At 37.2% G+C, this 27938-nt stretch overlaps 5 protein-coding genes and 1 long non-coding RNA gene across 7 annotated transcripts; 3 read left to right on the top strand and 3 right to left on the bottom strand.

The window, feature by feature from the left end:
- Positions 1-4599: 4599 nt before the first annotated feature.
- LOC133728909 (uncharacterized) lies at positions 4600-7334 on the top strand. Its single transcript, XR_009856098.1, has 2 exons — positions 4600-5515; positions 6941-7334. It is a non-coding gene; the product is annotated as an uncharacterized LOC133728909 (long non-coding RNA).
- A 1867-nt stretch (positions 7335-9201) lies between these two features.
- LOC133728908 (protein NARROW LEAF 1) lies at positions 9202-15233 on the bottom strand. The gene is made up of 7 exons (XM_062156357.1): positions 15053-15233; positions 14754-14894; positions 13453-13959; positions 12958-13101; positions 11938-12178; positions 10718-11218; positions 9202-10210 (listed from the first exon to the last, which is right to left on the bottom strand). Exons 3-7 carry the CDS (start codon positions 13945-13947, stop codon positions 9777-9779), a joined length of 1815 nt encoding a protein of 604 aa, XP_062012341.1. The 5' UTR covers positions 13948-13959; positions 14754-14894; positions 15053-15233; the 3' UTR covers positions 9202-9776.
- Positions 15234-18188: 2955 nt separating this feature from the next.
- Positions 18189-18729, top strand: LOC133728907 (uncharacterized). Its single transcript, XM_062156356.1, has one exon. It carries the CDS (start codon positions 18304-18306, stop codon positions 18595-18597), a length of 294 nt encoding a protein of 97 aa, XP_062012340.1. The 5' UTR covers positions 18189-18303; the 3' UTR covers positions 18598-18729.
- Positions 18719-21022, bottom strand: LOC133728906 (uncharacterized). Of its 2 annotated transcripts, XM_062156354.1 has the most exons (7): positions 20858-21022; positions 20545-20616; positions 20011-20234; positions 19750-19926; positions 19422-19646; positions 19215-19343; positions 18719-19109 (listed from the first exon to the last, which is right to left on the bottom strand). In XM_062156354.1, exons 2-7 carry the CDS (start codon positions 20588-20590, stop codon positions 18876-18878), a joined length of 1035 nt encoding a protein of 344 aa, XP_062012338.1. In that variant the 5' UTR covers positions 20591-20616; positions 20858-21022; the 3' UTR covers positions 18719-18875. The 2 variants fall into 2 exon arrangements, with proteins under 2 accessions (XP_062012338.1, XP_062012339.1); XM_062156355.1 differs by lacking the exon at positions 20545-20616 and having other exon boundaries at positions 20858-21021.
- Positions 21023-21217: 195 nt separating this feature from the next.
- Positions 21218-23644, bottom strand: LOC133728905 (pentatricopeptide repeat-containing protein At4g19890). The gene has a single exon (XM_062156353.1). The coding sequence runs from the start codon at positions 23631-23633 to the stop codon at positions 21501-21503; it is 2133 nt and encodes a 710-aa protein (XP_062012337.1). The 5' UTR covers positions 23634-23644; the 3' UTR covers positions 21218-21500.
- A 2771-nt stretch (positions 23645-26415) lies between these two features.
- On the top strand, positions 26416-27886 carry LOC133728904 (protein EXORDIUM-like 7). The gene has a single exon (XM_062156352.1). It carries the CDS (start codon positions 26519-26521, stop codon positions 27536-27538), a length of 1020 nt encoding a protein of 339 aa, XP_062012336.1. The 5' UTR covers positions 26416-26518; the 3' UTR covers positions 27539-27886.
- The last annotated feature ends 52 nt before the right edge of the window (positions 27887-27938 follow it).

Raw genomic sequence — 27938 nt, 5'->3', positions numbered from 1 at the left:
TTTGTAATTGGATCATTTTTCCAGAGTTTTGTTTTTCTTGGATGAGCCAGAGCCAGCCAGGAAGAGTTTTCTTTTGCAACTACAAGCATCTTGCTGGAAGTCAAGTTCAAAACTACTTTAACAATCTATTGCTCTGCACTCAATTATAATGTTCACCTTTTCTTTGTTAGTATTCTAGCTTGTTGATTTCTTTAACTTGTTCCATTTCCGTTTCTGTTGCAACTTGCAACCTCTTTCACTGAAGTGGAAGGCAACCTTAGCCGTCAATGAAGTACATATGGTGTACGTCTTCATCCTTCTTTTGAGACCCAATATACAAGATTGTGGAACTAAAGGATATGATACAACAATGATGTTTATGTCATGAGGAAATACTATGATCATATATACTCCATAGTGCGAAAACCCAAACATGCTAGATTGACATCATCTTGATCAATTAATTTAAGTCGCAATGTAGTAAGTTTTTAGGGTTAGCTCAAGTGGTGTCGGATGATGTATAACAACTTAAGAATTTAATCTTTTTTTTTCTTGTCTTTTTTTTATAACAAGGGAATTCAATCTCTCCTAATTAACACAAGTACATAACCAAAAGAAAATTAAGTTTGGAGCTTTATTAACAGTACGTAACTCATATTGGGGTAGGGGTTTACTGTGGAAGTAGTTTGTTTTGTTTTGGGTGGATGGTGTAACACTGTAACCACTACTAGATGAGAGGAATAACGGTCATCTCCTCATACTGCAGTCTAGTTTTATGGTCTAATATATTCACTTCAAGATCATCTTGCAAGAAATCAACCAGGTCGAATTCAAGTGCCAAATCCAAAACAGTACAGCTTGAAATTAACTAACCTTTGCAGAAATTGGATTTCTCATTAGCAAAAGGCGGAGACTACTAATTACGCAAAGGAGAAACCCAAAGATAGGAAAAGATGGTTCGTATTGAAAATTTTGGCTAATTAGTGGAATGAGACATCCATACCAAGTTGAAGTTTTGCCTTACCTCTGCTCTTGACACGAGTCACCTAGATGACTAGTGCAAAGACATTATCTCAAATCATGCCACTTTGATTAATGCACTTGATAATCAACTGATGCATTGGTTTGAACTAATCATGTTTGCCATGGTGTTGTATTCTACAATTCTTAATAGTTAAAACATCATTATCCTAATAATCATAGTGTTTAGCATAGCAAACATGGAAACATAATCACAATAATCGTACCCTACATTAGTTGTTAGTATTGAAAAAGCTGTTTCATTCTCCAAACTGTGAAAGCTCACGCACTATTTCAGTATTTTGTAAGGAAAAAAATAGAGAATATAGAGAAACTGATAAATGAAAACGAAAGGATGGAGCGATAAAGAAAAAGATCCTACTACTTCTTCAACTCCACCCACTTCCCCCTCCACTCCACCGTCCACATGTATACACCTCCATCCCCACTTCACTTCTGCCACCACCCATCTACTGGTGATACGGATAATTTTGATTGAATGTTTTTTCTTTAAAGTTATTGACAATTGATTATAAAGTTCGTTTGTAAATTTGAAATATGAGTTTTAAAGATAAGAAAATTAAATGATACAATTTCTCAAAACATCATTTAAATTTAAACATAATTCTTTCTATCATTTGATCTAAATTAAAGTGTGATTGAGCATAATCAGGTGTATATTATTACTTTAACAAATATTTGATATCAAGGTATGTAGGCACACCATCATCTTCAAAACATATGGTCCACAAAGTGTCAACCTTGACTTTCTTTTCTACTAATGGACTCGTGAGATATATAGTTAAGGTTGAAAAGATTGCAACTATCATAGACTAGCTAGTTTAGATGAAAACAATGCGTGGTGTGTGGTAATCCGTAATCATTGATGTAGTAGTTAAACCAACTCAAACAAGTTGAAAGTAACAGCGCGCCAAGTTCCAAGGAAACTAAAGAAAATATAACTTAAATATTTCGGAATTTAGACTTCTTCTTTTTTGATGACTCAGAGTTTAGACTTTAGAGGTTAGTAGTTGTAAACTTATAACCAACTAACCAAGTTCTTAAGACTTTGGCCATGTTCAGATTTCTCTTTCACTAAGCAAAACTGCTCGAGTACTTGGTCACTTCTGTATTGCAAGACCTCCCTCTCATACAAATCTATCTTCTTTTAGTTGTTTCCAAGTTAAGGCCTAATCTTGTTTTGTCATCCCTATTGTTCCCAAGTGGACTTGATCTTGGTTTCCTGGAAATTCCTGCATATAGGGACTCAAAAAACGTGAAATTGCATGTAGAATATATATATATATATATATATATATATCAGTTATCTGTTTTGTTCTTGTGGATTGCGAAATCGAAGTAGCACAACTATTTAAGGTGCGGGTTTTGAAAATATTTAAAACTATTTTGGTTGTTGGTCGTGTGATGTAGTATGTCTATTGTTCAATTCATCAATTGCATGAAAATAATTTTGATAATTTGGATTTTTGAAAATTTCGGGTGTCGCCATGTCGATGAAAATTTCGATATATATCTTTATATCAATTTTACTACCTAAAAACTAATTCCGAATGTATTTTAGATATCGCTCAAATATTGATAAGATTAAATTATAAAAATTTTGATACTTTTAAAGAACTTTAAACTCTTATTATAGTGGCTCTCCGCAAGTGCCACGCAATCTCACCACTTTCATTGCATACATGGCCCGACGGAGGTCATGCTCATCACAACGATATGCTAGCTAGCTAGGCTGTTAAGTACTTTTCTCTTGTTATAAAATAGATTTTATAATCAAATGGGTATCAAGTTTGGAGGTGAAAAATAAGTGATAAGAAACTAAAATATAAACCCTAATTCTAGTGAAGGCAAGATTCACCTTAAAAACATGCATGGATGATCTTATATACAAGATTAGACTGTATTGAAGAATTTGCACCATCAACTTTGTTTTCTCAACAAATTGGTCAGTTATGATCACAAAAATGTGATTATCTAGAAAACGATTCTACACCACTCCTAAATAGGAGATCAAAAACTGATAATAGTATTATCAATGGAGAATGGAACAAACAAAACAGTCCACCTCCATGCAAAGATCTACTCCATCCTGAGAGGAAGATATGGGACAAAATTGAAACATAGATTAGGAGGGGAAGATGCAACTGACAATTGGCAACAGATTTTCAAACTCAAACCCTAATTTTGGATCATTGCTTTATTCACAACCACCAGTACTACACCTACCTTAATGATTTTCCTTGGGGGCCTGATCAACCGTAGCTGAATGAAATGAAGCTGAACCAACTGTTGGAGAGGTAGAGCTAAATTATAAAGAAAACCATGTGACTCAATGAATAATAAACCCTATTAAAAAAGCCAGTGGTCCTTGCTTTCCATTAGGACTTGTCTGCATGTCATTGTAATTGTCGAGTGTCAACCAAAGACAGAAGAACCACCCAAAGCTAGAGACAAACAGAGGGCACCCTCAACTGATTCCACCAACCTGTAGCCATTTGATCAATTTCTTGCCCTAAATTCAGATAAACAATGAAACCGTACTATTTATTGGAATTGTTTTGCTGTAGGGACTGGACGGCTGCTAAGCACATGCATAGACACAGCCTCTTACTAGCTAGCTAGCTGCTAAAACAAAGAATAGGTTAACCCTCATTAAAGTCTTAATTATTTTGCCGATACTAACTTTCGAGGAAAATGTAGACTCGAATTAATTGGACGGGTTTTTGGTTGTTAGTTCTTTAGCCTTGTATTGTTATACTTATATCTCATGAGTAGGGTTTATAGACAATTTCGTCGGTGAAACTATTAGCTTGATATATATTGATAATTATTTTTACAATACTGTTAGCTTCTATTTAAGTTCCACCTGACATATTGTTTTGATTGAAATAGCTAGTTAGTGTAAGGTCACAAGAATCATCAATCTATAATCATCATAAATTTGAGGAAACTTAAGCAGTTGCTTCTATATATATATTATATAACCAGTAGGTCAACATGTCACCTCCTTATATACACGATCCCAATTCCTATTAGTTAGAACCACGTACACATGACACGCCAAACAAAGAAAATCAAGCTTGTTCAAAACCTCTACTTTTCTCAAAGTTCTCTTTTGGCCTAATCAATTTGACCTTAACAACGCATCCACTAATATTTGACGTTAGCAAAGTAAAGCATGCTCATTGACTCTAATACCTTATTAAATAACAATTATATATACACAAAATCATCAAGTTATTAGAAAGTAATTAAGTCTAACAATATATATCAAATTAGAGTTTGAATGTATAAATTAAACCCAACCCTAGCTAGTAGCTCGTAAAGCTCTATTAAGCAACTACTACCCACAAACAAACCAATAATATATATCAAATTAGGTTTCAATTTTGTTTGAAAGCGACGACAATATTATAAATTAATATCATGGCCAATTGTGTTTTTTTTTTTCTTTTAGAATAATCATACAGACATGATAATGTAATATTTCTTTTATGAGAATATAGAACATGGTGGTCCCTGTTTCTTGCATTTATAATAATCCCTAACTAAGTTAAATTAGTTTGAGAAAGATGGCAACAGGTCAGGTTCATATAGCTGTAACAAGGACAAAAACAAAAACCCAAAATTAAATACTCTCCATTTTCTGCTACAGTACTGTACAGGAAGAAGAAGAAGCTAGAGGTGCATAAAAGCTTAGCATTTATGCCTAGATCGGGGTGGAGGATATTGAGTCACGAGTCTTCTGTTTACCTAAAACATGCATGCCTCGTGCCTCTTCTTCTCTCCTCCTCAATCAATCTCAAGCTTCTGGTTGTTCCTTCTTATATTAAGGTCTTTTCCAACAAAGGCAAAACCTTATTCAGTGCCTCGGTGGCTTGGTTCATCTTTCCTCTCCTTTCTGGTATGTTCGGTTTGAGAGCTTGAAGCTGCCAGCATGATCTGGTACCACTAGAGACTAAACCTAGCTAGCTAGCTTTATAAATTCTATATTCAGGGTTAATTTTGTGCTTATATCATATATGTCCGTTTTCAGGTTTAGATATAAGAACTGCACCAAATAGATCGGCAAAAGATCAGCTTTATATAGAAATAGTTATTATTCTCGCACCACCCAGTTATTAGAATAGGATCCGGTCGGTGTTGATTTTGTGCTTAAGTCCAATGGTTTCAGGTTTAGATATAAGCTAGAACGCCGAATAGATTAGCAGAAGATCCAGCTTTTTATCAAAATTTTGATGGGGGTATTATAGTTTTTGATAGATCTTGGTTTATTTCATGTTCTGGGAATTCTGGAGAAACGGGCCGGTTTGGAGTCAATTGATTCAGTTAATTACTACATAATTATATAAGGTTACTCTAGCTATACCAGGTCATCTTGCAGCTTCAAACACTCACTCACCAACAGTATAAAACTCGATCTAGCTCTCAATTGATATGGAGGTCTTATGGTGATTGTCTGCTCGTCCCAAGGAGATAGGCTTGGTTTCTGCAGGTATTGTATTTTCTTTTTCGCACATGACGAACCATACGTACACCTTATTTTCTACTCAAATTCAAAGCTAGATGAATCAAAATTAATATATTAGCAATATATTGCTCTCTCTCTCTCTCTCTGGCTGTATGTTTTGATTATAACTGCATGATTGTAATGGAACAAGAGCATGTAAAACAAATTTCTAAGACGTACAGATGCAAGGAAAGAGCTTAGAATGAGACAATTCATGGCTCTGTGAATCTGTGATCAGTAATTCAGTATTAGTCTGGTCCATTAATTTGGCCTGCAGTTTTTCTTTATTAAGTTTCACGTACCTGCTTCAGTTCTTTTTTGATTTATAAATTAAAAAAGAAATCATATAACGGTGTGAAAAATCCAAGATTTTCTGAGAACATGCATGTAAATACTACTGTAAGTAACATATCAAACTAGCTGTTAGATGGACAGTCCTAATTTCTAATCCATGCTATTACTTTACATGTATTTATTCAGATAGCTAGCTGGCTATAGCTTTTAGTTGTTGAATATTTAATTATGTGCAATATCTAATTAATTATTTAATTAATCAATCAAACCATTTGACCAATGGAAATAGAAACTGAAGTCGAGGTGAGCAACTCCAACAGCTTCCCCATATTTTAGTTTTTCTCTATTTTAGGGAAAAACGAGCCTCTTTTGCTCTAACAGATTCCCTATAACTTTCTCCATTTTAGGGAAAGTGAGGAGAGAGAAAACAAAATTCCCTAAATTTATAGCAATCTCTAAAATTTTAAGGAAGAATTTGGAGATTTTAGAGATTGCTGTAAACTAGAGAATTTGTTGGAGTTGAAGAAGAAAAATTGCTTAAAACTTTGACTTTTGCTTTCCTAAAATACAAAAATTATAGAGAAGCTGTTGGAGTTTAATTAATCTCATCCACAATTCCTTTCCCTAGTGCAAGCAAGATTCTTAGCTAGTTAGCTAGGTTTGTGTATATGAAAAGCCTTATGACATTTTCCTGAATACATTTATATGTCCAATCTGTAATATATAGATCAGCAGAGGCCTAATGATGACAAAACATATCATGTATTGTGGTTCGATCAGCTTGTGTTCGCTTAGGGAACCGAAGTTAATAATTAGTTGTTCCTAATCAAAGCCTTTGTCCAATCCTTGCCCCCTCTCCAGTTCTTTTGTGTTTCAAAAAGTATTGCGTCTCTAACGCATGTTTGGCTTAATTAACTCTAGCTTAATGCAATAATTCCATATACGCCCTTGTATATTGATAATTAATTATCTAACAGAAAGTGATTTGTTAGTGATCTGTGATCGGAAAGATGGACAAATATATGTAAGCACTCTACTTTCATTTCACCATATTGACTAGTGCACTGGTCATCTAAAGATCAATTTCTCCATTTCTTCTAATTTGGTTTGGTGCAGGGTTCCCATCGCTTATATAATTGAAGCTCTAACACAGTGCACTGGTCTGGTACTCTTACTAGTTTATTGAGAAGATAGTAACAAGATCAATGAACGTGGTCACTCAGATTCTCAGAAAACACGTTCTCTGAGAAATTAATTGCTTTATAGCAGCTAGCTATCTGCAAAGTGCAGCCTACAGACTGTCGTAAACGGCAAACCCAGAAAACATATTACTAATTAACCAGCTGGATCGTCTCTGAGAAAAGGGTTGCATGCCTTTACTGGTTGATGTGTGATTATGGTCATGCATGCTAATTATTATCGCTGGTTGTTTATAGCTAGGGTCAAGAATCGAGTTTAATTTCACCGATCATCAGATAACTAACAAATATGAATGTACTACTAATAAAAATGAGCTCGAGTCGAACTTCCAAGTCTTATCTTTTCCTCAACAGCTAAAGCTAGTTTTGACATGCCCCAATCAAACTGCTCTAGTGTAATGCTATCAATCATTGACCTTGCTTTGGAGTAATATTCTACGAGTTAGGTGTTTAACTTTCGTTCATTATTTGATTATATAGTAATTAGTAATTATAAGTATATATGCTTGACCCATTTACTTTTGGATTGAGATTTTCATTTTATAAATTAAAGGAATAAAGGTCACATGTGATCATCATTAGTATACATTCAATCAGCATCTATCTACTTTGGTTTTAATTAGGAGCTTATCAAAGGACAAATCAAGTCATGTTTTGAACTACCACATGTCGCATGCATGCTATATATCTATAATACATTAAACTTCTATATTATAATATTGTGGCTACAAATTAAGATGATAAAAATTAGGCATAAATTTTTATCATAATCAATTTGTTACATCGGGTTTCATCTTAGTGTCGATCAATTTGTTATTCCATATTTTGTTTAAGCTAAATTGCTATTTTAAGTTTTCAAAATTAACTAATTTGATACGCTAGCTATGATTTATTTTAGTCAATTTGCTATCATTCCGTCATATTTGCTAGCTACTCGATCTAGATTTTCAAAATTAACCAATTTGCTTATATAAATTTCTAAATTAGCCATTTGCCACTCTAGATTTTTACAATTATTCAACGTTTGGATCTTAAAAAAGCGTAGTAATAAATTGACTACTTTTAAAAGTATAGGGTAGCAAATTGGCAGGAATAATACTTAAGGTAGCAAATTGACGGAAATAAAACCTAGGGTAGCAAATTGGTATTATAATAAAATTTATGATTACAAATTGACTATTAAGCCTAAAAACTACTCATTAGGATTCCTAGTCTTAATTGTACAAGGATGTCGTATAAAATATTAAAAAAATTTACAAAAAAGAGTAAAAAACCCCTTGAGTTTGAGAGCAGAGGTGGGGGTAGAAGCACAGTCCAGGCATTGCATTTTGGAGAACGAGGCCGGGGTTTAATTCCTCTTAGGGGCTTCGTTCTTGTGGTTTGGGGTAGCGATCTTGTACGTCTTCTTTCTCGTATTTGGTGCGGTGTCTGGCATAGGCGTGTAGCGTTGCAGAGGCAGGTAGAACTAGCTACTGAGTACTGATTGCTCTTCCTAAAGTCATGCAAGCTCTTGCTAAGACATTGATTTTCTTCTTATCTCATTTGACGGAGGCGACGTGGAGTTCTAGATTGGTATACTGGTTTTTGACCAGGCGGCGGCGATCCTTGTCCCCAAGTTGTTTCCAAGGTGGGTCTACTCCTCATCTTTCTATATGGTCCAGAGATGAGGGTGTCCACTAGAGGTGGTCGGCGGAAAGCCCCTTGGAGCTCTAGTTTTTGTTCAGTAGTGACAGACTGACAGTCTTCCTGCTTAGATGCAAAGAAGGGGTTGTTGGACTTTGGGCTATTGATGTCTATGTGGCAGGCACATTCCGTTGGCTATTGATATTATACACCTATTGGGTGCATGTTAGGCGGATTTACTATTAGTTGTGTCGAGTCATGTAAAATCGACATGTAATTAATAATTGTTCCAACGCACCTGTAAAATGGAATGGCATGTCAAAATAAATTATACTTTGTTGAACATTATATCTTTCTTGAAGTTCTTCTGTGCCATAAGCTCCATTCGCACAGCATGATTTCTAAAATTTGTTCAATTGACGGAACATTGAAGCCTCAAATAATTTTTTAATATACAATTTTTTTGTGAGTTTTTTTTGCCAAAAAAAAAAAAAAAAAAGGAGAGATCAAGCACAAGAGCCACAAGGCACAGAAGTATGCTCAACAAACGAGATGTATGGTAGAAAAAGTCTATTGAAGCCGCATTTACAAATATAGCTACAAAGTGAGTTCACATATTCGACTCGAGAAGATACAAATGGTGTACTCCCCCCATCTTGCTCCTTCCTTTTTCTACCATAAAAAAAGAGAGAGGGACCTTCTACTAGGCTAGGCTCCAACAAAACCTAACGTGGCTGCCAAAAACTAACATTGTACATTCTGTTGGATTCCAACAGCTGCTTATACTCCTCATTTCAAGAGTGCTTATGCTATAAGGACTTTCACCAAAGTGACCCATTAAAAGATTAACGAAGACAGGGTAACGCACCACCTAAACATCTCTATAAAAACCTAATATGCTCCCCATATATATAACGTATATATTTCTACCCTTACCAATCTATCCAAGAAAGAATATAGCAACTCATGCAAGAGGAGATGTGACCTGAACCCATGTTCATTGTGATTTCACACTTTGAAATGAAGTGTGACTGAGAACTTGTAGTCTGGGCTTTGAGTCCAAAATGAAGCATCCCCTCGTATGGCAGGTACTTCAAGACCAAAAGAGTCAAGAATTACTTGTTCCTGCTTCATTTGGGTCCTTTAGTGCTAAAGAAAGAGTTGTAGTTTTTTCTTCTCTTTGGTTCAGGCTCTCCTAACTGTAAGGAAACAGAAATCTCTTCATCTGAGCCACTCCGCAATGCAAAAATGTTTTTTGATACTGGATTTTCCTCTTGATTGCTATGAATTACCGGAGATCTACTGGTGAAACTCGGAATGAACTGGTGCTCAACACTGGGAGCTGTTTCAACACCATTTTCAATGTGAAAGTCACCATGCATCAATCGTCGACTTGGTCCCAGACAGGATTCGCCTTCAAATGGTACTTGATGAAAGTTTAAACCAAGAGGTCCACAGTTATCTTGTAGCTTATGTTTATATGGAGCACAGACAGCAGGGGATGACTCTGCAACTGTGGAACCAATCCCAGCTGCTGAAGCATTTCGTTGCTCTTCAATTGCAGCTATTTTAACAATTAACACGAGTCAGGAAATGTGCCAAACAAAACCATGCTTTAACAAAAAAATAATAATCCAACAATTCCTTTTTACAGTATGGACAAAGCTTCTTATTCAGATGAGCTTCAAAAACATGCCGGGCAAGCCATGTGGAGTTGGCAACAATACAAGATCTCATTCATTTCTTTTAAAGGAGAACATACTTTATACCACCAACCCCTTCTCCCCCCAAGTGACATGTTAAATAACTCTAGTACAACCTACAAATCAATATCTACACAATTTCATTCTAAAATGAGTACAAGAACATTCTTAAACTAAGAAATAAAAACAGGTTTGAAGAGAGCAAGAAAGAAATTATCCAATGAGCCACCTTACAATATGACAGCTAAACAATAAAGAAATGAAGATAGATGCACCATAGAAAGCAGTAGAAACAATATTGAGTGTAGGCATAGAGAGCAGGAACAATTAGACGAGAAAAAATAGTTGGATAGTTCAGAAGCACAAACCTTGAAGCCCTTCTTTGGTTGTTATCAGATCCAGTTCCAGGAGGTCAAGAAGGCGCCCAAGATCAACTCCACTAGTCCAATTTTCAGGTGGTTGGCCTTTTTTCAGTTTTAAGCGACCACGGTTAGCTGTCCCACCCCAAATGATCCCAACGGGTCGTGGCTTCTCCCCATTCTGACCAGTTAATAGAATGAGGCTTCCACTATCACCTTCAAGATCAAAAGTCTGCTGATTCTCTCCAACAACAAAAAAATCAGTGAAGAAACAAATCCCTTTTTCATCATTGTACTCAAGGGCATATGCCATGATGGTCCCAGTAGTCAAGCCTGAACTTCTCCCAACTTTTATCACTTGCCTACCAATGAGACTGTTGATTGGAGACTGCAAGTCTATGATGTTAACATCACCAATCTCACCCACACCTGGTACAGTTGTAATTACATTCTTCATGTTGAAATCGTCAGCAAAAGGAATGAAGGCACCGTCAGCTCGCACAAATGTTTCTGCAGGGCACCACATTGTAATGGGCATGTGTAGGGGTCAGAACACAATGATAAACCAATCAGCAAAAGTGTGACCTTAAAGACAAATGAGAAACTATAGATTATCTTACTCCAGAGTGCTACTCAAACAAAAAAGTAACAGGTCCAGTTCAATGTTGAAGATAAGAACCAAAGGAATCAAGGATATTTCTTCACTAGAAAGAAGATTAACACCTCAAACCCGAACAAGGTGAAAACACCAAGGAAAATAATAGTCTCAAGTGCATAGAGGCTACAACGAAAGTCCTCCTTCATATGGCACCCAAAACAAAAATCTTCGAGGTGCCACTTCTAGCTGAAACTACAATACTCAGTAATAACATTCAAGGACTAATGACGACCAGGTCATAAGCTTCCCAATATTTATCTGTTCTTCAATGCGTCATCTTATGAAACCCAATATTATGAAAATCAACATTTTTAGTTTTGTTTTAAGTCATATACACACACAAAATTTTCCAACAAAGATGGTACATAAATTCATGCAAAGTAATGCTGATTTCTACAAGACGGTTGTCCTAGGCCAAGTTGATAGCTTTTCTCCCCTATATTCTACAAACACTATCAACCTCAATAAATAACGTAGATGCACATTTGCCACCATAGATGCACATATGTTTTATCGATAACCATAGATGCACATATGTTTTATCGATAACCATAGCTTGCAATTTCAATACCTGGGTTTGTTCCGGCAAATATTCCATACCAAAGGTCATCTGTGATAAAAGATGTTGCCCTCTCTACAGCACCAAGATACACTCCAGGTCCAAGGCTTGGTGGCATAGGATGGAACATTTTCTGGTTTGGATAGTCCAAATCAACTGCCACATGCCTATTTGTGAGGAAACCAACTTGTCTATTTCCTGTTCGACTTTTAACAATAGCACCCATAGTTCCATATGTCTCCTGGCTTGCAACCTAAACAAGCAAAAAGGAATTAGCAATTAGGCAACTTTAGGAACTAATTGGACACCACCAAGAGTATAGACCGATTCCATCAATAAATTTGAGGATAAGGGAACCATAAGATTTCTTGTTTTACCACTATGCTTAAAAGCTTTAACTATTGAGATGCAGGGTAATTATTGTTTCTATATCCTAGCACTTCCCCTCATGTTGAGCTTCTCCCTAGCAATAAAGAGTCCAACACGTAAAACTCAACATAAATTGAGAGGTTCCAATCACAGGATACTTTTCATCCCACTTTGATAGTTGATACCCTGATACGGTTTGTCAGTTTATCAGTGTTCCTAAAAGTTAACTAGATAGAATGTGGACAACTATTGCTTTATATAATAACAAGGTATAAAAGAGACAAGGAATATAAGAAATAAGTCTAAGCTCAATTTACTGAAAGAGGTGGTATTGCAAAGAAAAAGAAAAAGAAAAAGAAAAAGAAAAAATACAATAGAAGGGCAAATAAGGCGATTCACGCATATCTTTTTAAGTTGTACTGAGCAAACCTACTGGGCAAAACACCTATATACTTTTATTTATAGCATGAATTAACTTTTATGAATCATCATCTAATACAAAACAGCAGCCTCAAAATTTTACAGTAGTGGACATCTATTGTCATCACTCCCTTAAAAAAATAAGAAATGTAATTACTTATCACTGTCTAAACTTGCATTTCAGAAACAAGATTACCACCACCGCAGAAAACAAGTAGATGGCAGCAATTTCTCTAGAAATACCTGGGAACCAGAACCGACATATGGATCATTTCCCCTCAAGCCATCTGCAAGCTCTGTGTAAAGCTGTTCCTTAGGAGTTGGAGCTGGAGAACCAAAATAGGAAAATTCCACAACATCCACATCACACCATACACCTCCTGGCCCCTGGACCATTTTTCGAAAGCAGTTACCGAATTAAACAAGAACCTGGTCAAAGATCAAAATAAACAAATAGCATGACAAAAATTTTGATATACAGACACCTGTTATATCTTTGAATGTTTATAAGTTTCTAATAAGTTGTTATTTTTAGGATTCCCAACCCACACACAAAATTGCATTTTTCTAACAAGAGAATATTACACAAATTTCATCATTCTGACTAGAATCAAGATTGATTCGGAAAAAGAAAAGAATTTTTTTTTTTTTATGATTAAATAATATATAACTAACCAAAGAAGAGATAAAAGGAAAACAAAGTATCACAAGTCCAGCAAAAAGACACAAAATTTCCACCTCAAGAGCAGCAGGTAGACACTGTGAATGGCTGAGCCAATGCCTGTGAGCTTTACGGGCAACAAAGACAAGAATAGCTGGAATATCTGTCAAGACACCATTTCGAATCCGAAACCCAATGGCAGTGCCAAGACTAAAGCGACGCAATATCTTGCTATGGAATGCCCTGATGGTCATCAGCTCAAGCAAGGTTGTAGCCTGCTGTCCTGATGGCAACCGCCCCAAAATTTCAGGAAGAACACCCTTCTGAAGGTTTCCAAAATAGTTTGCCCTATCTTCTGCTGCATCATTAATCCGGGTCAAAGTAGGCCATGAGAAGTAGGCAGCATTGCTCTCAGAGTGCTGACCACTAGATGCAAATGCCTGGAGAGGAGACGGACTTGAAGAAGGGAGATTAGGATGACAGCAGTAGTTCCTTTCCAAGTCTAGAGCAGACTCCTCAGACTGTATTGATCCAGAATGATAACATCTTAAATCTAATCTGGATCTGTCCATATTGTAGCTCTCCTACATGATATAAATTCAACACTTCTGAGAATATCCATGTCTACAGTTAAGAAGCACCAAACCTAACTATATAACCTACATACATTCTTCTTGCTTCAGTCTTTATACTTGAGAGGTTTACACCTTAAAATATAAAGTGCGTCGTTACATAGTAATTGTGAACCTTTCACACAAAAAAAAAACAAAAAAGAAGGGGAGAGAAAGAAGAGATGTATGATTATAATAGCTTTAAAAAATAAATAGCACTACTGTGAAGTATCTAAGTTCATATATGAAATCAATCTTAGCTGAGTTGAAATCTAAGATGTTGCAGAAACACAAGGAACAAAAATCAATAGAAGAAAAAGGGTTGAATTTTGAATTCTAACAAGGTGGGGACAATGGTACAGCTCTGAAACTGAGTAAACGGAGAGATTATTAAATCTCTCTCAACTCTCAACTCACAGTAAGTAGTATTTCGGCTGTCATTTGTTAAATTATCAAACTTGATACATTTAATTCTGTGCAGCACATAGAATGAAATAAATTCAAGTCTTCCCACTAATCCACTACCATATTGCAGAATGCATCCAGACAACTAAAAAAAATCTGAACACACACGAACACCACCTACATTTAACGAAGTATCATCACATCTCTCTCCCAATTTAAAAAAAAAAAGATTGTTCATAGTGAAGGAAGAGATAGAACCCAGAAAGCAAAAAACCTCAAATTCACAACTTTATGCAAAACCCAGATAAGATATATGCCAGAAAATAAAAAATAAGTTGAGCATGGTCGGAGAGAGAACTCACTACTGATCAGCAATGGTGGAGCTGTGATGGAGGGCTCAAAGCAATGCCCTTTGAAGATTTTCATGCCCTAGTAAAGAGTTTCTGCCACACCCATCATCAAGAACATCAAGATTGTAGCACACAATCACTCCATCACAGAATCTACATATCATCCAGCAGGGAAAGATTTGAGTATTGTATGTGTGAAAAGAGAAAAGGTGAGAGAAGGAAAGGAGCTAGCTAGCTATATTTAGAAATCACTTTTCTTGTTTGTTCTACAATATATTTAGAAAGAACTTTTACAGAATTAGAAGCTTTACTTTCTACACTTGGACTTTGGAGAGAGAGACCACATAATATCTGGTATCTGGTATTTGATTTATAATAATACAAAGAACCACAGAGGAGTATTTGTTTACACCACCCTTTTCTCTTTTCTTTTTTTTTTTTCTCTGTTCCCCTTCCCTTTCCTTTTTGCATTTCTTGGTGGAGGATTTTAATGGAGGAGAGATGGGCAGAGAGGAAATTTATTTTCTTGGATCCAAGTGATATTCTATTTTCCTGGTAGGGATAGGGCCCCATCCATATTTGCTCCCCAAAAGTAGCACACTCCTCATCCTAATAATTCACCTCCTCCCATGTAGGCTGTAGCTATAGTGAAAATTGCCTTCCAAATTGTAGGTGTTTTCTTTCATTCTCTTTGGTAATTCTAAATTTCTAACCCATAAATGGAGTAACCAGCTCCCCCTTGCTTAATTCATTGGGGGTGTTTTCCTAGTTCCTACCACATTTGTGCATATATTTGTGGTTAAGTTATAGTTAATTATAAAACACATTTATGGGAATGATTAGATGTGGGGACAGGAGGAAGAGAGTTGGAGACAAACCCTCATTTAATTATAATTTATTTGCTTTAATGGGTTTTATTTCAATTACTTAAAAAGTTTTCAAAGCCTTCCCCAGCCTCCCTCTATCTTCTCTCTCTCATATATCATATATTATGTGCTCCATCCATTATTTTTCTTCACAAAGCTATCTCAAAACTCAATAGTAGACCTTGCTAAAGAGAATTGTCTTTCTAGAATCCAAATACTCTCTCTCTCTCTCTCTCTCTCTCCCCATCAATCACATATCCCTTGCATTATCTTCAACTTTTATCACGCACATTATCTCCTCCATTCATCTTTCAATTATAATATAATGATAACAAACACTCTACTTACATTAAATTAGTCTACTAGAAATTATGATTACTTCTAAGATTGTCAAAATTATCTTGGTGATACAATCTGGTTTGTATTGATTCTGTAATTGAGATATAGATGAAGAGGCTAAGCTAGCAGTCACTTTTAGACTATTGTTTTTTGTCCCTTTTAGTTGGAAGATTGTAGCATTGGATAGGTAAGCTCTTTTGTCATGTACATATTTGTAGTCCAACTTGACAATGATAAATTGCTTATCTCAAGCATTGTGAGGGAGAAAGCAGAGAGAGGAATCAAAAGACTCCAATTACTAGAGTCATCCCCCCCAATGAAAATTTCCACAATGCAATTATTGGATCACTGCCCACATACTATTATGTGGGTTCCAGCACAATGACCCTATTTCTTTTTCTAAAAGGAATTGTGATTTTGTAGGAGCACTCACTTCAGTGTCCCTTCCCCCCCCCTCTCTCTCTCTTAATTGTACCCAAGTGTCCTTCCATCCTTAACTCTTACAATTATCTTTTCCCACAATTTTTTTTGTCCTCTGGCTTATTTTTCATAATAATAGGTCCCCAGTCCTACTGCTTCAAAAAGTGACTCAGCCCTAGGAAAAGCCTAGCCTTCAGTATCAACAAAAACAAAAGGGACAACGAAAAATACAGGGCTGGTGGCGTCTAGAGCATTTCAAAGAGAATGGTGCAGCTGTATATTTGCTCCATGAGACATTCAGACTGTGCTGAAGTGATTGAGTGGATGGAAGCATATCCCCATGAGAGAGATATGATGAGGAGATGCTCCTCCCAACTGTATTTCTGTAATCCTCCCCTGGCCTTGGGCCCTTTCATGCCATTATTCATTATCTCCTAGAAGCAAGGTTTTAAGTTTCTCCGAAACTGCTGAAATTTCCGTCGAAATTTGAAGTACCGAAACGAAATTCACCTGCTATATCATTTCCGTCAGGAGTTTCCCGAAATTTACCGAAATTTTCTTTACATTTCCGCGAAATTCTAAATTTCCGAAATATCTACACACAGAAAATATATTTAAAAATTCAAACCGAAATTTTGTCCGAAATTTCTGTTAATTTTTTTTGTTACCTACAATGAATTTTTACTTCACACTTTTATAGAGAAAATATGAAATTTTGATTTTTTTTTTTTTTTTTTTTTTTTTTGCAATCAAATTGAATACAACAAAAAAACCTTTTTGTTTTTATCTGCTACAAAGTTGAATGCTCCAACCATAACATGATTTCCTTTTTGCTTCGTCTCAAATATTGTATGCTTTCATACACTGTAACATCATATTAGGTCATTCCACAATATCCGATATATGGATTGCATGTGGAAAGGGAACAACACGTACACATACAATAACCATGTGATGAAGTACAAAAATCATTTCCAAAATTCATGTACTTGGGAGCAGTATTGTATGATACTAAATGAAAGCAGTTCAACCAGCTAGATCGAACCACATCGTAGTAGCTTTTATATTCCTTTTGTTGTACTCATTCATTTTCATTCACGAGGTTTTGGTTTTACGTGCTCCGCCCCACCCCCTTGTAATTTTCTAATTATTAAAAAACGTAAATCATATTTACATTATCAATATACAACACATTATCAATACACATAGATAAAAACACTAGTTTAGCAATCTCGTCCATATAAAATATCATAATTCTATTATAAATGTATAATTTTAGAGATGTTACATTGTAAATAGGTTTATTATAGGTTAGTTTAGTCTATGTAAAAGTTTCATTCAAAAATATCATTTTATAAATGCAATTAATTTAATTTCTTTATTTTTAACCGAAATTTCCACCGAAATCGAAAGTTTCTCCGAAATTTCCTTAAATTTGAAGTACCGAAACCGAAATTTGAAACCTTGCCTAGAAGTAGGATACCATTTCTGGATTTGTGAGAAATGACAGATTTAGGTTTGGAAATCTAAAACGGAGACACCCAAATCTATCGAATGTCTCTAAAGGGACCTTAGCACCGAATTGAGTCAATTGTTAGTCTACGTCCTCAAGCTATAAGTTTAGAACTGTATTTAGTGGTACGATATTTCTCTCTCTCTCTCTCTCTCTCTGACCAGCACACTAAAGAGACTCAACTTTTCAATCCTAATGTTCGGTCATTGTCGGGCCAACGGGCCCACAGACAATGGGAGTGAGCCCAAATTCACTAGCCCATTACTCAGCATGTGTGTCTGTGTGTATATATACCCCACTTACATTTTCAAAGCGGTGACGTGGCACAATCTCAATTCCAGTCCGAGTCAGAAACTCCGGCCTCCGGCGGAACCAGCTGAAACAAGAAAGAGAAGAAAAAGGTAGCAGAAGACGAACCAAAACGATGTCGTCGGAAGCTGCGAAGGGAGCGACGACGGGATTCGTGGAGTGCGATCGGCTGCACCGCGCGCTGGTGGATTGTCACCGTCGGATCCCGGCGGGTCGGGCGCGGGAATCGGGTTGCCGGCACCTGAACCGCGGACTTGCCGAGTGCTTGGTGTCGGTGGCGTGCCCGGACGAGGCCGAAGCCGTTCGGAGCCTCTGCGGTAGCAGCGGCACCGGTCTGAAGCGCACTCAGTGCCAGCAGGCTCAGCTCTCCCTCTCTCTCTGCCTCTCCTCTCATCAAACCAAAGACTAAACAATAATGCAATTCCATTTTTGTTTAATTTTTTTTTGGTAATTTTGTTCTAAGTAACATGTATCAATGTGAGAAATACTTGTTTGTTTTTGTTGCTAATCCAACACGAAGATCATTCTCATGTTTTAACATGACAAATTGCGTGCAAATCGAATCAAAATATCTTGACCAACAATTTAACAACGTAACATGTCAACAAACGAAGTATTCGGGAAAGAAGAGCGTTACAAATAGAAACAGACATGGAAGGTACAAGTATGTAATTTGGTCTGCAGAAGCTATGCAGAAAACTTGTTTCTGTCATGAGGAGAAGAGTAGTCGATGTTTGGGCCGGAAGGAACTATCCCGAAAGGATTGATAGAAGGATGGCTTCCATAGTAGTGTCGTTTGATGTGATCCATCTGGACTGTGCTGCTCATTCCAGGAACTTGGAAAATGTCCTTGGTGTAGTTAAACAGATTTGGGTACTCTCGCAGGAGTTTCTTGTTGCACTTGAAGTGGACTGCATAAACCTGGCATTGTGGCAAAAACTTGAATTGGTTAGAACAACCGAATCACTAGATATATGTTCGTCTTAAACGCAGAGAATCACTAGATTGGGAAACGAATATCAGTACCTCATCAAATCTTATGAGAGTCACAAACAAACGAATATCTGCTTCAGATAATGTGTTTCCACAGAGGTATCGTTGCTTGCTAAGTATCTCTTCACATCTGTCCAAAGCTTCATACAACTGTTTCACAGCCTGAGGCAAGAAAGATCAGACAATGTAAACAACATAACTTCAAGAATCAAAACTAATTGCAGCCGTCAGAAATATTACCTCATCGTAAGGCTCCTGCTTCTTGGCAAACCCACATTTATAGACACCGTTATTTATCTTGTCGTATATCCATTCATTAGTCTGATTGACTTGGGATTGCAAGTGATCGGGATACAAGTCCAAAGCCGGGTTCTCTGCTATACTGTTGAATTCAGTATTAAACATGCGAATAATCTCCGAACTCTCATTACTGACAATTGTTCCAAGTTTTTTATCCCATAGAACCTATCAAATAATTAAGTGTTAGTCATTTGGCTCTAGATAGTCAGAAAGCAAAAGAGAACAATCTAACTTAAATGAAACTAGCACTTAATATGAGTGATCATACCGGAACAGTGTACTTTCCACTGTATTTTGTACTAGCAATCTCATAAAGTTCTCGTATACTTTTTGCTCCATTCAAAGGGTCAGGTTCAGCTCCTTCTAGCTCCTTATCTGAAGCAGGAAAAACCCATCCCATATGCTCATCACTTTCTTTTGTTCTTTCCCATATAGGTTTGACCGACTGCACAGAGCAACAAACAATTAGACAAAGAAAAATAAATTCTAACAGTGTGAATCTAACAAGTAACAACTGGTTATCCATTACCGTAAAGCTGATAGCTTTCTGAAGTCCTTTAATATTCAAGTATGCAAGGCATCTTGAAGCCCAAGGGCAAGCATAAGATATATAAAGATGATATCTCCCAGCTTCTGCTGGAAATTGCGAATTCGGGTCTCGTGAAATGAAGTTACGGAATTCAGAAGCACTTCTCACAAATGCACCAGATTGTGAGACCTCATCCAGTGCAGACCGAGACATGTGATAGTGTGCTGAAGAACCAATACACGCCCAAATTAGTTTTACTTCCTGTAATCTAGTTACTTAATTGTATATAAAGGCTACAAATCTGATACAGCCAATATTGATGTTTCACAAAGACATGGACTCTTTATGCATATATGATGTATCAACTAAATCTACCAGTGGAATCAAACCTTAACTATAACAGCATAACTAAAAGGAAAACTTCACAATTCGAAATCTTGCTACAGGACAGTTGGATGAAACTGAAAGCCATTCTTTTGTTCTTTTCTTTTTCAGTCAACTGTGAAATCTATTAAACAGTTCTTAGTTTCTTACCCAGTGGATTATTTTTGCTGAAAATTCTCCAACCGAGTCTATTCATTCTTTTCAATAGTTAGAAATTCCACTCTACAGATATTCAACAATTCATGATCACCAAATAAATCAATTCAATAAAAGCTCAACACCCAGATACTGTAATCAATCATCAAACAAGCAATTACAATTCAGATCATAGGATAAGCTATTGAAAAAGGATTCTACTCTCCTCTTTTTGTTTCAATTTATGGAAGAACAATGAAAATATAGCAAAAGCAGACAACTTTTTTCGCAACCCAGAAACGAAAATCAGTAACAGGTGAACATTTACCTGAAGGAAAATCTGGGCCTGAGCTTGAGCTTGAGGAAGAGTAAGGGAGAAGTTCTTGGTGCAAAGTGTTTAGGACACAACAATGATCATCATCATTATGTTTCGTCAGTCTAGCACTATAGCACTTCCTAGGGACCTAGTTCCTAAAATTCAATACTTTTTATTTGTTTATGATTATATTAGGCATTTCGCTTTCGCCACTCATGAGGAAAACAATTTTGTTCTGGTCAGATGCATCTATCCATTTTGTGGTTGTATATGGTTTCTAGAACACGTTGACCCCTGGAACCACACGTGCATGGCACGTGGGGCTTTGAAACTGGGATTTAGGAAGTGTTGCTATAATGTGTAGTTCACCAGAAGGCACACTTCTTTAGATTTCAGTTTTGAGTTACAGTAGTATACAGCAACAAAGCTTCTCAAATCACAAGAACAATTACTGGCTTAGCCTGCTGGTTGCTCCTCCAACCTTTTCAGACACAAATGGAGATCACATTGCGAATCTCCATCACCGGAGGAGTGGACGTAGAGACTGAACTCTTCTGAATACAATCATGCCACCTGCTGCAATTGTTCCACTTTTGAATGCCTTCCAAGTTTAAGAGCCACAACATTCAGCCATTTTTTCATTGTATTTGAGCTGCTAGCCAATTCCTTTAGAGATTCTCTCAGTCAAATCCGAAAGAAGAGCATACTTGTTGCTCTCATAACATGCAGTCATAAATGCTTGCAATGTCACACGATCCACATTCTGATCCTTATCAACTAATTTGTGAAAGAACAATGCTGCTATTCCCACTTTCTTCTCACAACAAAGCTTCCTGACCAATGTGTTAACCGTGCGGATCCAGAACTTCTTGTCTAGCCTATCTAAGATGACCATAGCAGTGGCATAGTCATCTTTTTGGCAATACTCGTGAGCTAATGTCAACCTAGTAACTTCACAGGGTGACAGCCCCTTGTCCATCATGGTATCATATAACTTACGAGCCTCGTCAAGTTTCTCCTCCTTGCAGAGCCCACTTATTAGAGCACCATAAGTAAAACTATCCGGGGAACAACCATGATCACTCATCCTGCGGAAGAACTTTACAGCCAAAGCAATATTTCCATCCCTACAGTACCCACATATCATGGATGTATAGGTCTCCTTGGCCGGAATCAAGCCAAGCCTTACAGCTACCTCGAAAAGTTTCTCACTTTCTTTCATTTTCTTTTGCCTGCAGAAGGCAGAAATCAAAGTGGTATATGAATGTATATCAGGCTCCAATCCAGCCTTGACCATCTTATTGAAAAAAGCTAGGGCACTGTTAATATCACCCCGTTTGCAGTGCTCGGATATGAAAATGGTATATGTGACTCTATCAGCCTGCAATCCTCGGCGAAGGCCCTTCTTAATCAGTTTATAAGCTTCTTGGACCCTTCCCTTTTTACAGAGACTGTCCATAACTGCATTGTATGTACATATATTTGGAGCAAATCCTTCTTCACTCATTACATCCATCAATTCATATGCTCTTTCAAAATTCCCAGCTTTGCAATGCCCATAAACGAGAGTGGTATATGTATTGGTGTTAGGAACTAATTCTTGTTCCTTCATTCTGCTCAACAACATCTCCGCACGGCTCATTTTATCCTCCTTGCAATATCCACTGATCATCGCAGTATAAGTATGCACATTTGGCTTATAACTATCACTCCGGACAAGCTTCAGAAACAGCCTAAACGCCCTCTCAGTCCAACCTTTCTTGCACAACCCATCAATCAACGCGGTATGTGTATACACATTCGGCTTCCAACCTCTCCTAACCATCTCCTCCAACATCTCAAACGCCTGCTTAACACTCCCCCTCTTGCACAACCCATGTATCAAAGACGTAAAGTTAACCAAATTCGGCTTCACCCCCATCTTACTCATCTTATCGAAACACCAAGACGCTCTACTCACAAAACCCTTCTCACAAAACACACTAATAATCAAAGTAAAACTAGCATTATCCAAAACAAAGCCCCTCTCAATCATCTTACTCAACCACCTATCCACCTCCAAAACCGCACCATTTCGACAATACCCAACAACCATACACTTAAAGCTCAAACCATCAGGACACACTCCTCTCACAGACATTTCGTCGAACACGTTCTCTGCATATTCCATTAAACCCATTTCGCAAGCAATGCCGATAACACAGTTCAAAGTGCGAGTACTCAACACAAGGCCCTGGTTCTGCATCTCGAAAACCATATCGGCAGCCTCTTTAAACCTCCCAATCTCAGCGAAACTCCTCACCATACACTGAACCACTTCATGGGTCCTCTCCAAATTGCCATTGCCGAAAATCGACAGGGCGCAGAAGATGTAAAGCCGCATAAAGTATCGAAATTTCGCAAACCCAATAGCCCAGTAGAAAAAGCTGAGGGCCACCATGGACCCGGCCTCGTCGGAAAGTGAAGCCACGACGGAAATGGCGTGTTCGTGGGTCAAAGAATCGGGGTTTAGATCAAGATTGAGGTTTGGAGGTGAAGATTTGAAATGGGTTTGTGGGGAGTAGGATTTGTATACCATTGAACAGATTGTGGTGACCAGAGAGTGTGATTCTGATTGGGAATCGGAGGTGGTGGCGGTGGTGGTTGTGGCGGCGGCGGAGTAGTATGGTTCATCGGAGTCAGTGAAGGAAGAGAGGGTTCTCTTGAGTTGAGAAATGTGGGTGGATGTAGGCGATAATAGCTTGTGTTGAAGTCCATGGTTTCTGAGAATTCGAAGGGAAACAACCATCAGGGTTTTAGGGGGGTTTTTCTCAGTTCGAATAGGTGAGTACAAATAGTGGTTCTGGTTCAGTTTGGAGTAGAAATGGGCCGGGTTGAATTATGGACTTTATTTGTGTCATGGCCCAACAATAATACTTTTGGTTTCGGCCCAAAAACATTTTAGTAATCCATTGAAGCAATAGGATGGCTCAATCTCATGCTCTCACCAAGCATGCAGTCATAAGATAAAGTAAAGTTTCTTTACATCATGAAGAATGATCAAAATGCTGGTATCCATAAGAAAATGATTCTGAACAATCCGGCACTGGTTACTTTGATATAAGTGGTGTTCACATAGTCAGGCAGTAACTGATGAAATAAATTAGGCTTAACTACTGTTAAATCTAAATAATGCCGGAAAATAGATCAACGCAATCTTAAAAATTATTATTTTCACAATTTGATCAAAATCTAAAGGTGATTGAGTGTAATATGCTTGCTCAGTTACTGATTAAATGACCATTACATACCGACTCTGATATATACACTCTTTCTTCTTTTATGCAAGAGATAGACATAATAAATACTCAAATATCAATTCAATCAACTCATAAAATACATACATGAATGTCCAGAGAAATCTTATAATGTCGTCGTCGTCCGTGTCACAGACAAGAAGAAACACTGATAAGATCAAAACATGTATCCAATACTATTGTTGCCACATATATCCGACAGGTATAAATTTCAAGTCTTATGGAAATTGACAGGATTTCAAAACCTGAGGTCATACAAATTTATGACCAAACAATCAGTTAGTAGCTTAGCTAGCTAGTTTACCTAAAACCCACTTGAGTCATAATTGATTCACATCAATGTGCATGTGAACTTCTAAATTTCTATGTACACTGCATCTATGAATAGTTTCTAATAAATGACACATGGTTGAATCACCTAATTGGTAGCTATCGGCATGAACTAGGAAAAATTAATACATCTTCCAAGATCCTTCTAACCACCATCTCCAGATATACTGAAAAAGACAAATAACTGAGCATATAATGTGTTCACTGGAATGATTCTCAATTGGGTAAACTGGACAGCCTCAGATGCAAGGCTTAGATCTTTGTTTTATATATGTTGTTGTTGCTGTTTCTGCTTCATTAATTTTCTATGTACATAGGTTGTTTGTGTGTTGTTTCTGCAGATGGGATTAGAATTTGGCACAGGAAGAAAGAATTAAGGGACATTGCACTGTGCTCTCTCTTCATAGTTTGAATGTATGGTATTTAGCTTGATATATATATTGTTAGCTTATTTTCTAAGTTTTTGAGATCCGTGATTGTTTAATATATAGTATCACGAATTTTTTAAAATATAACTATGTTTATCTATATTTCATCTTTATTTTCACGTGAGAAAGAGTGTTAACTTAATATACATTGTTGTTGTAGCATAAGCCAAACTATGTATAGCAAAATAGCATACTAGATATTTGATAAGAGAACATTACTTCTAGGGCAATGAATAATTGTAAGAGAGAACCAACACAAACAGTTTGAGTACTACCTCACAATGGAGTACCTGAAAAGCACCGGCATTTCACTCTCAATTGAAGGATCTTTATGATGATTAGGTGGCAGCAAGCCAGGAGCACACAGTCCCCTCTTTTAATCTTTGCCATGAGGAATCCAATCCATCCCTGTTTTTAAGGGACAAGAGTTGAATATGCACCAATCCTTCATCACATGGAGCTCCCACCTTTACATAATTGCAAGATATTTCACCAGAAAGGAAAACTACAATGGCCAACAGTGAGATCAACCTTTGATATTTTCAGAGAGATCATGTCAACTATGATCTATATTAATGAAAGGAAAGAAACCTGATTTTGGTCCACATCTTTGTGAATCTTAGACTACACAATGCCATAGGTTGCCCTTAGCTCGAGTTACCTATATATTTTACTGGTTTCAGATGTTGTCTTTGACCCCTTTTCCATGGCAATTTTTATCAGAAATCTTCCCCATATATTTGACACATTAGTTGAAAACTTAAACAAAGCCAGATAGTCAATGATCTTAAAAAGAGACTAAAGAGTCGGTAGAGTGTAAAAGAAAACTATGGAAAGGCATCACATGCTTGCTTTTACCCCGTGATTCATTTTAACACTACGGTTTTGACCCTCATCATTTTTCTCCTTCTTCTTCTTTCTTCTATTCAATCACCTTTATCTAATCACAGTTTGGTGAGTGCTTTATCTTTTAATTAAAGGAGTCAATAATTATCTCAACCCTAATAAGAACAAACCGTGTGGGACTCTTCTATCAGATAATTGGCAATCTGTAAATTTGAATAATGATAAAGCTCTCGAAAAACATAGTATTAAGATGTCCATTAAAATAGGTTTAGAAGCTTTGAAAATAACCAAGCAGTTCACATCACAATGTAATATAGCATTTTCTGGGTATCTAGGCATTTTAAACTTGAGCAATTGAAGATAGGTTATAGGTGGCAGAAGAAAAGAAAAATCTAGGAGACTGAGAATCAGATATGAAAATCTGTCCTGCTATAACTGATTTTGGGGTAAAGAAATAACAAGCAACTGTATGATACCAAGTTCCTACTCCTAATTGGAGGATGGAACAATCATACATTTAAAGGTCAGTTAGCATAACACCTTTATTCTTATATGAGAACAAGAATATTAAAGAGTTAAAAGGAAGTTGGGGGAGCAACATAGTTATCATTAAAAAGTAGACAAGGACTTGGAATTATTGAAACATGCAAACCAGTGCCCACCAGAAAGCAAATTATAAAGAAGAATCTCAACCCACTCCTCCTTTACCTTCACAGGTTTTTCTCTCTATAAAACCAAGTTCCACTTCCACCAAGGAGCACTGAAAAAACAGGATGATGCAAAATCTGCATTGCAATTTCTTCTTCGTGCTTTCCAGCATTTTTTTCTCTACTACTTTGGCTCTTCCATGGAGCCAAAGCAGAGAGTTCAACCAAGCCAAAAACTATGAGGGCTCTTCTGATTTTGTGGACCTTCAGTACCACATGGGTCCTGTCCTTGCTTCTTCTCCAATCAACGTTTACATTATTTGGTATGGGAATTGGAACCCAACTCACCAATCCACCATTAGAGATTTCATCTACTCACTCTCTTCACCAGCCCCTTACCCTTCTGTTTCTGATTGGTGGAAGACTGTGAGGCTCTACACTGATCAAACTGGCTCAAACATCACTGGGACTATTTCTCTTTCTGGTGAGTTCTATGACTCTAAGTACTCCCATGGCGGTTCTCTTAGCCGATTGTCAATGCAATCCATCATCAAGCATGCTGTCACTTCATCATATCCGAGAGCATTACCTCTCAATCCAAACAATGGTCTCTACTTAGTTCTAACATCTTCTGATGTTAAAGTTCAAGATTTCTGTAGAGCAGTGTGTGGTTTTCACTACTTCACATTTCCAACCATTGTTGGTGTCACTATGCCTTATGCTTGGGTTGGTTACAGTGGGAAGCAATGTCCTGGCATCTGCGCATACCCGTTTGCATGGCCCAAGTACTCAGGCAGGCCACCACCTAGCACAAATGGAGGTAACAACATAATGAAAGCGCCGAATGGCGATCCGGGTGTTGATGGGATGATCAGTGTGCTAGCTCATGAGCTAGCAGAAGTGTCAAGCAACCCACTTGTGAATGCTTGGTATGCAGGTGATGACCCAACTGCACCAACTGAAATAGCAGATTTGTGTATGGGGGTTTATGGGAGTGGTGGGGGTGGTGGGTATGTTGGGGTAGTGTCTAAGGACAGATGGGGAAATGGGTATAATGTGAATGGGGTGAAGGGTAGAAAGTTCATGGTGCAATGGGTGTGGAACCCTGTGAAAAGAAGATGCTTTGGTCCCAATGCTATGGATTAGGGTTAAGTTTAACTGGGTGACAGCTTAGTGCTGGTTATGCATGATTGTAAATGATCTCCTTCCATGTCTCAAAAAGAAAAGCACATAGGGTCGGTCTGGAGGGGAAGGCATGTATTGAGGGCATGGCCTGCTTGATTTGTTGGGAAATTAATTTCTATCATGGAGACTCGGGCACTATCTATTTTGCTTGTCAACTCAGGCACTATCTATTTTGCTTGTCAATCTTTATAGTTTATACTTATTTTCTCTTTGTATGCATATGGTTGTAGAATACAGTACCATGTAAAGGCACTATTTTGCAATTACAGCAGCACCATAAATAAACAAGTTTTTGTACATTAGCTATGATTCAACACTGTGAAGATAACATTTCTATATGTTGAGAGTGTCATCATGAGAA

Source organism: Rosa rugosa, chromosome 2, assembly GCF_958449725.1.
Source record: "Rosa rugosa chromosome 2, drRosRugo1.1, whole genome shotgun sequence".
NCBI lineage: Eukaryota > Viridiplantae > Streptophyta > Magnoliopsida > Rosales > Rosaceae > Rosa > Rosa rugosa.
Note: the sequence above shows the minus strand (reverse complement) of the source record. Positions and strands in the feature narration are given on the sequence as shown.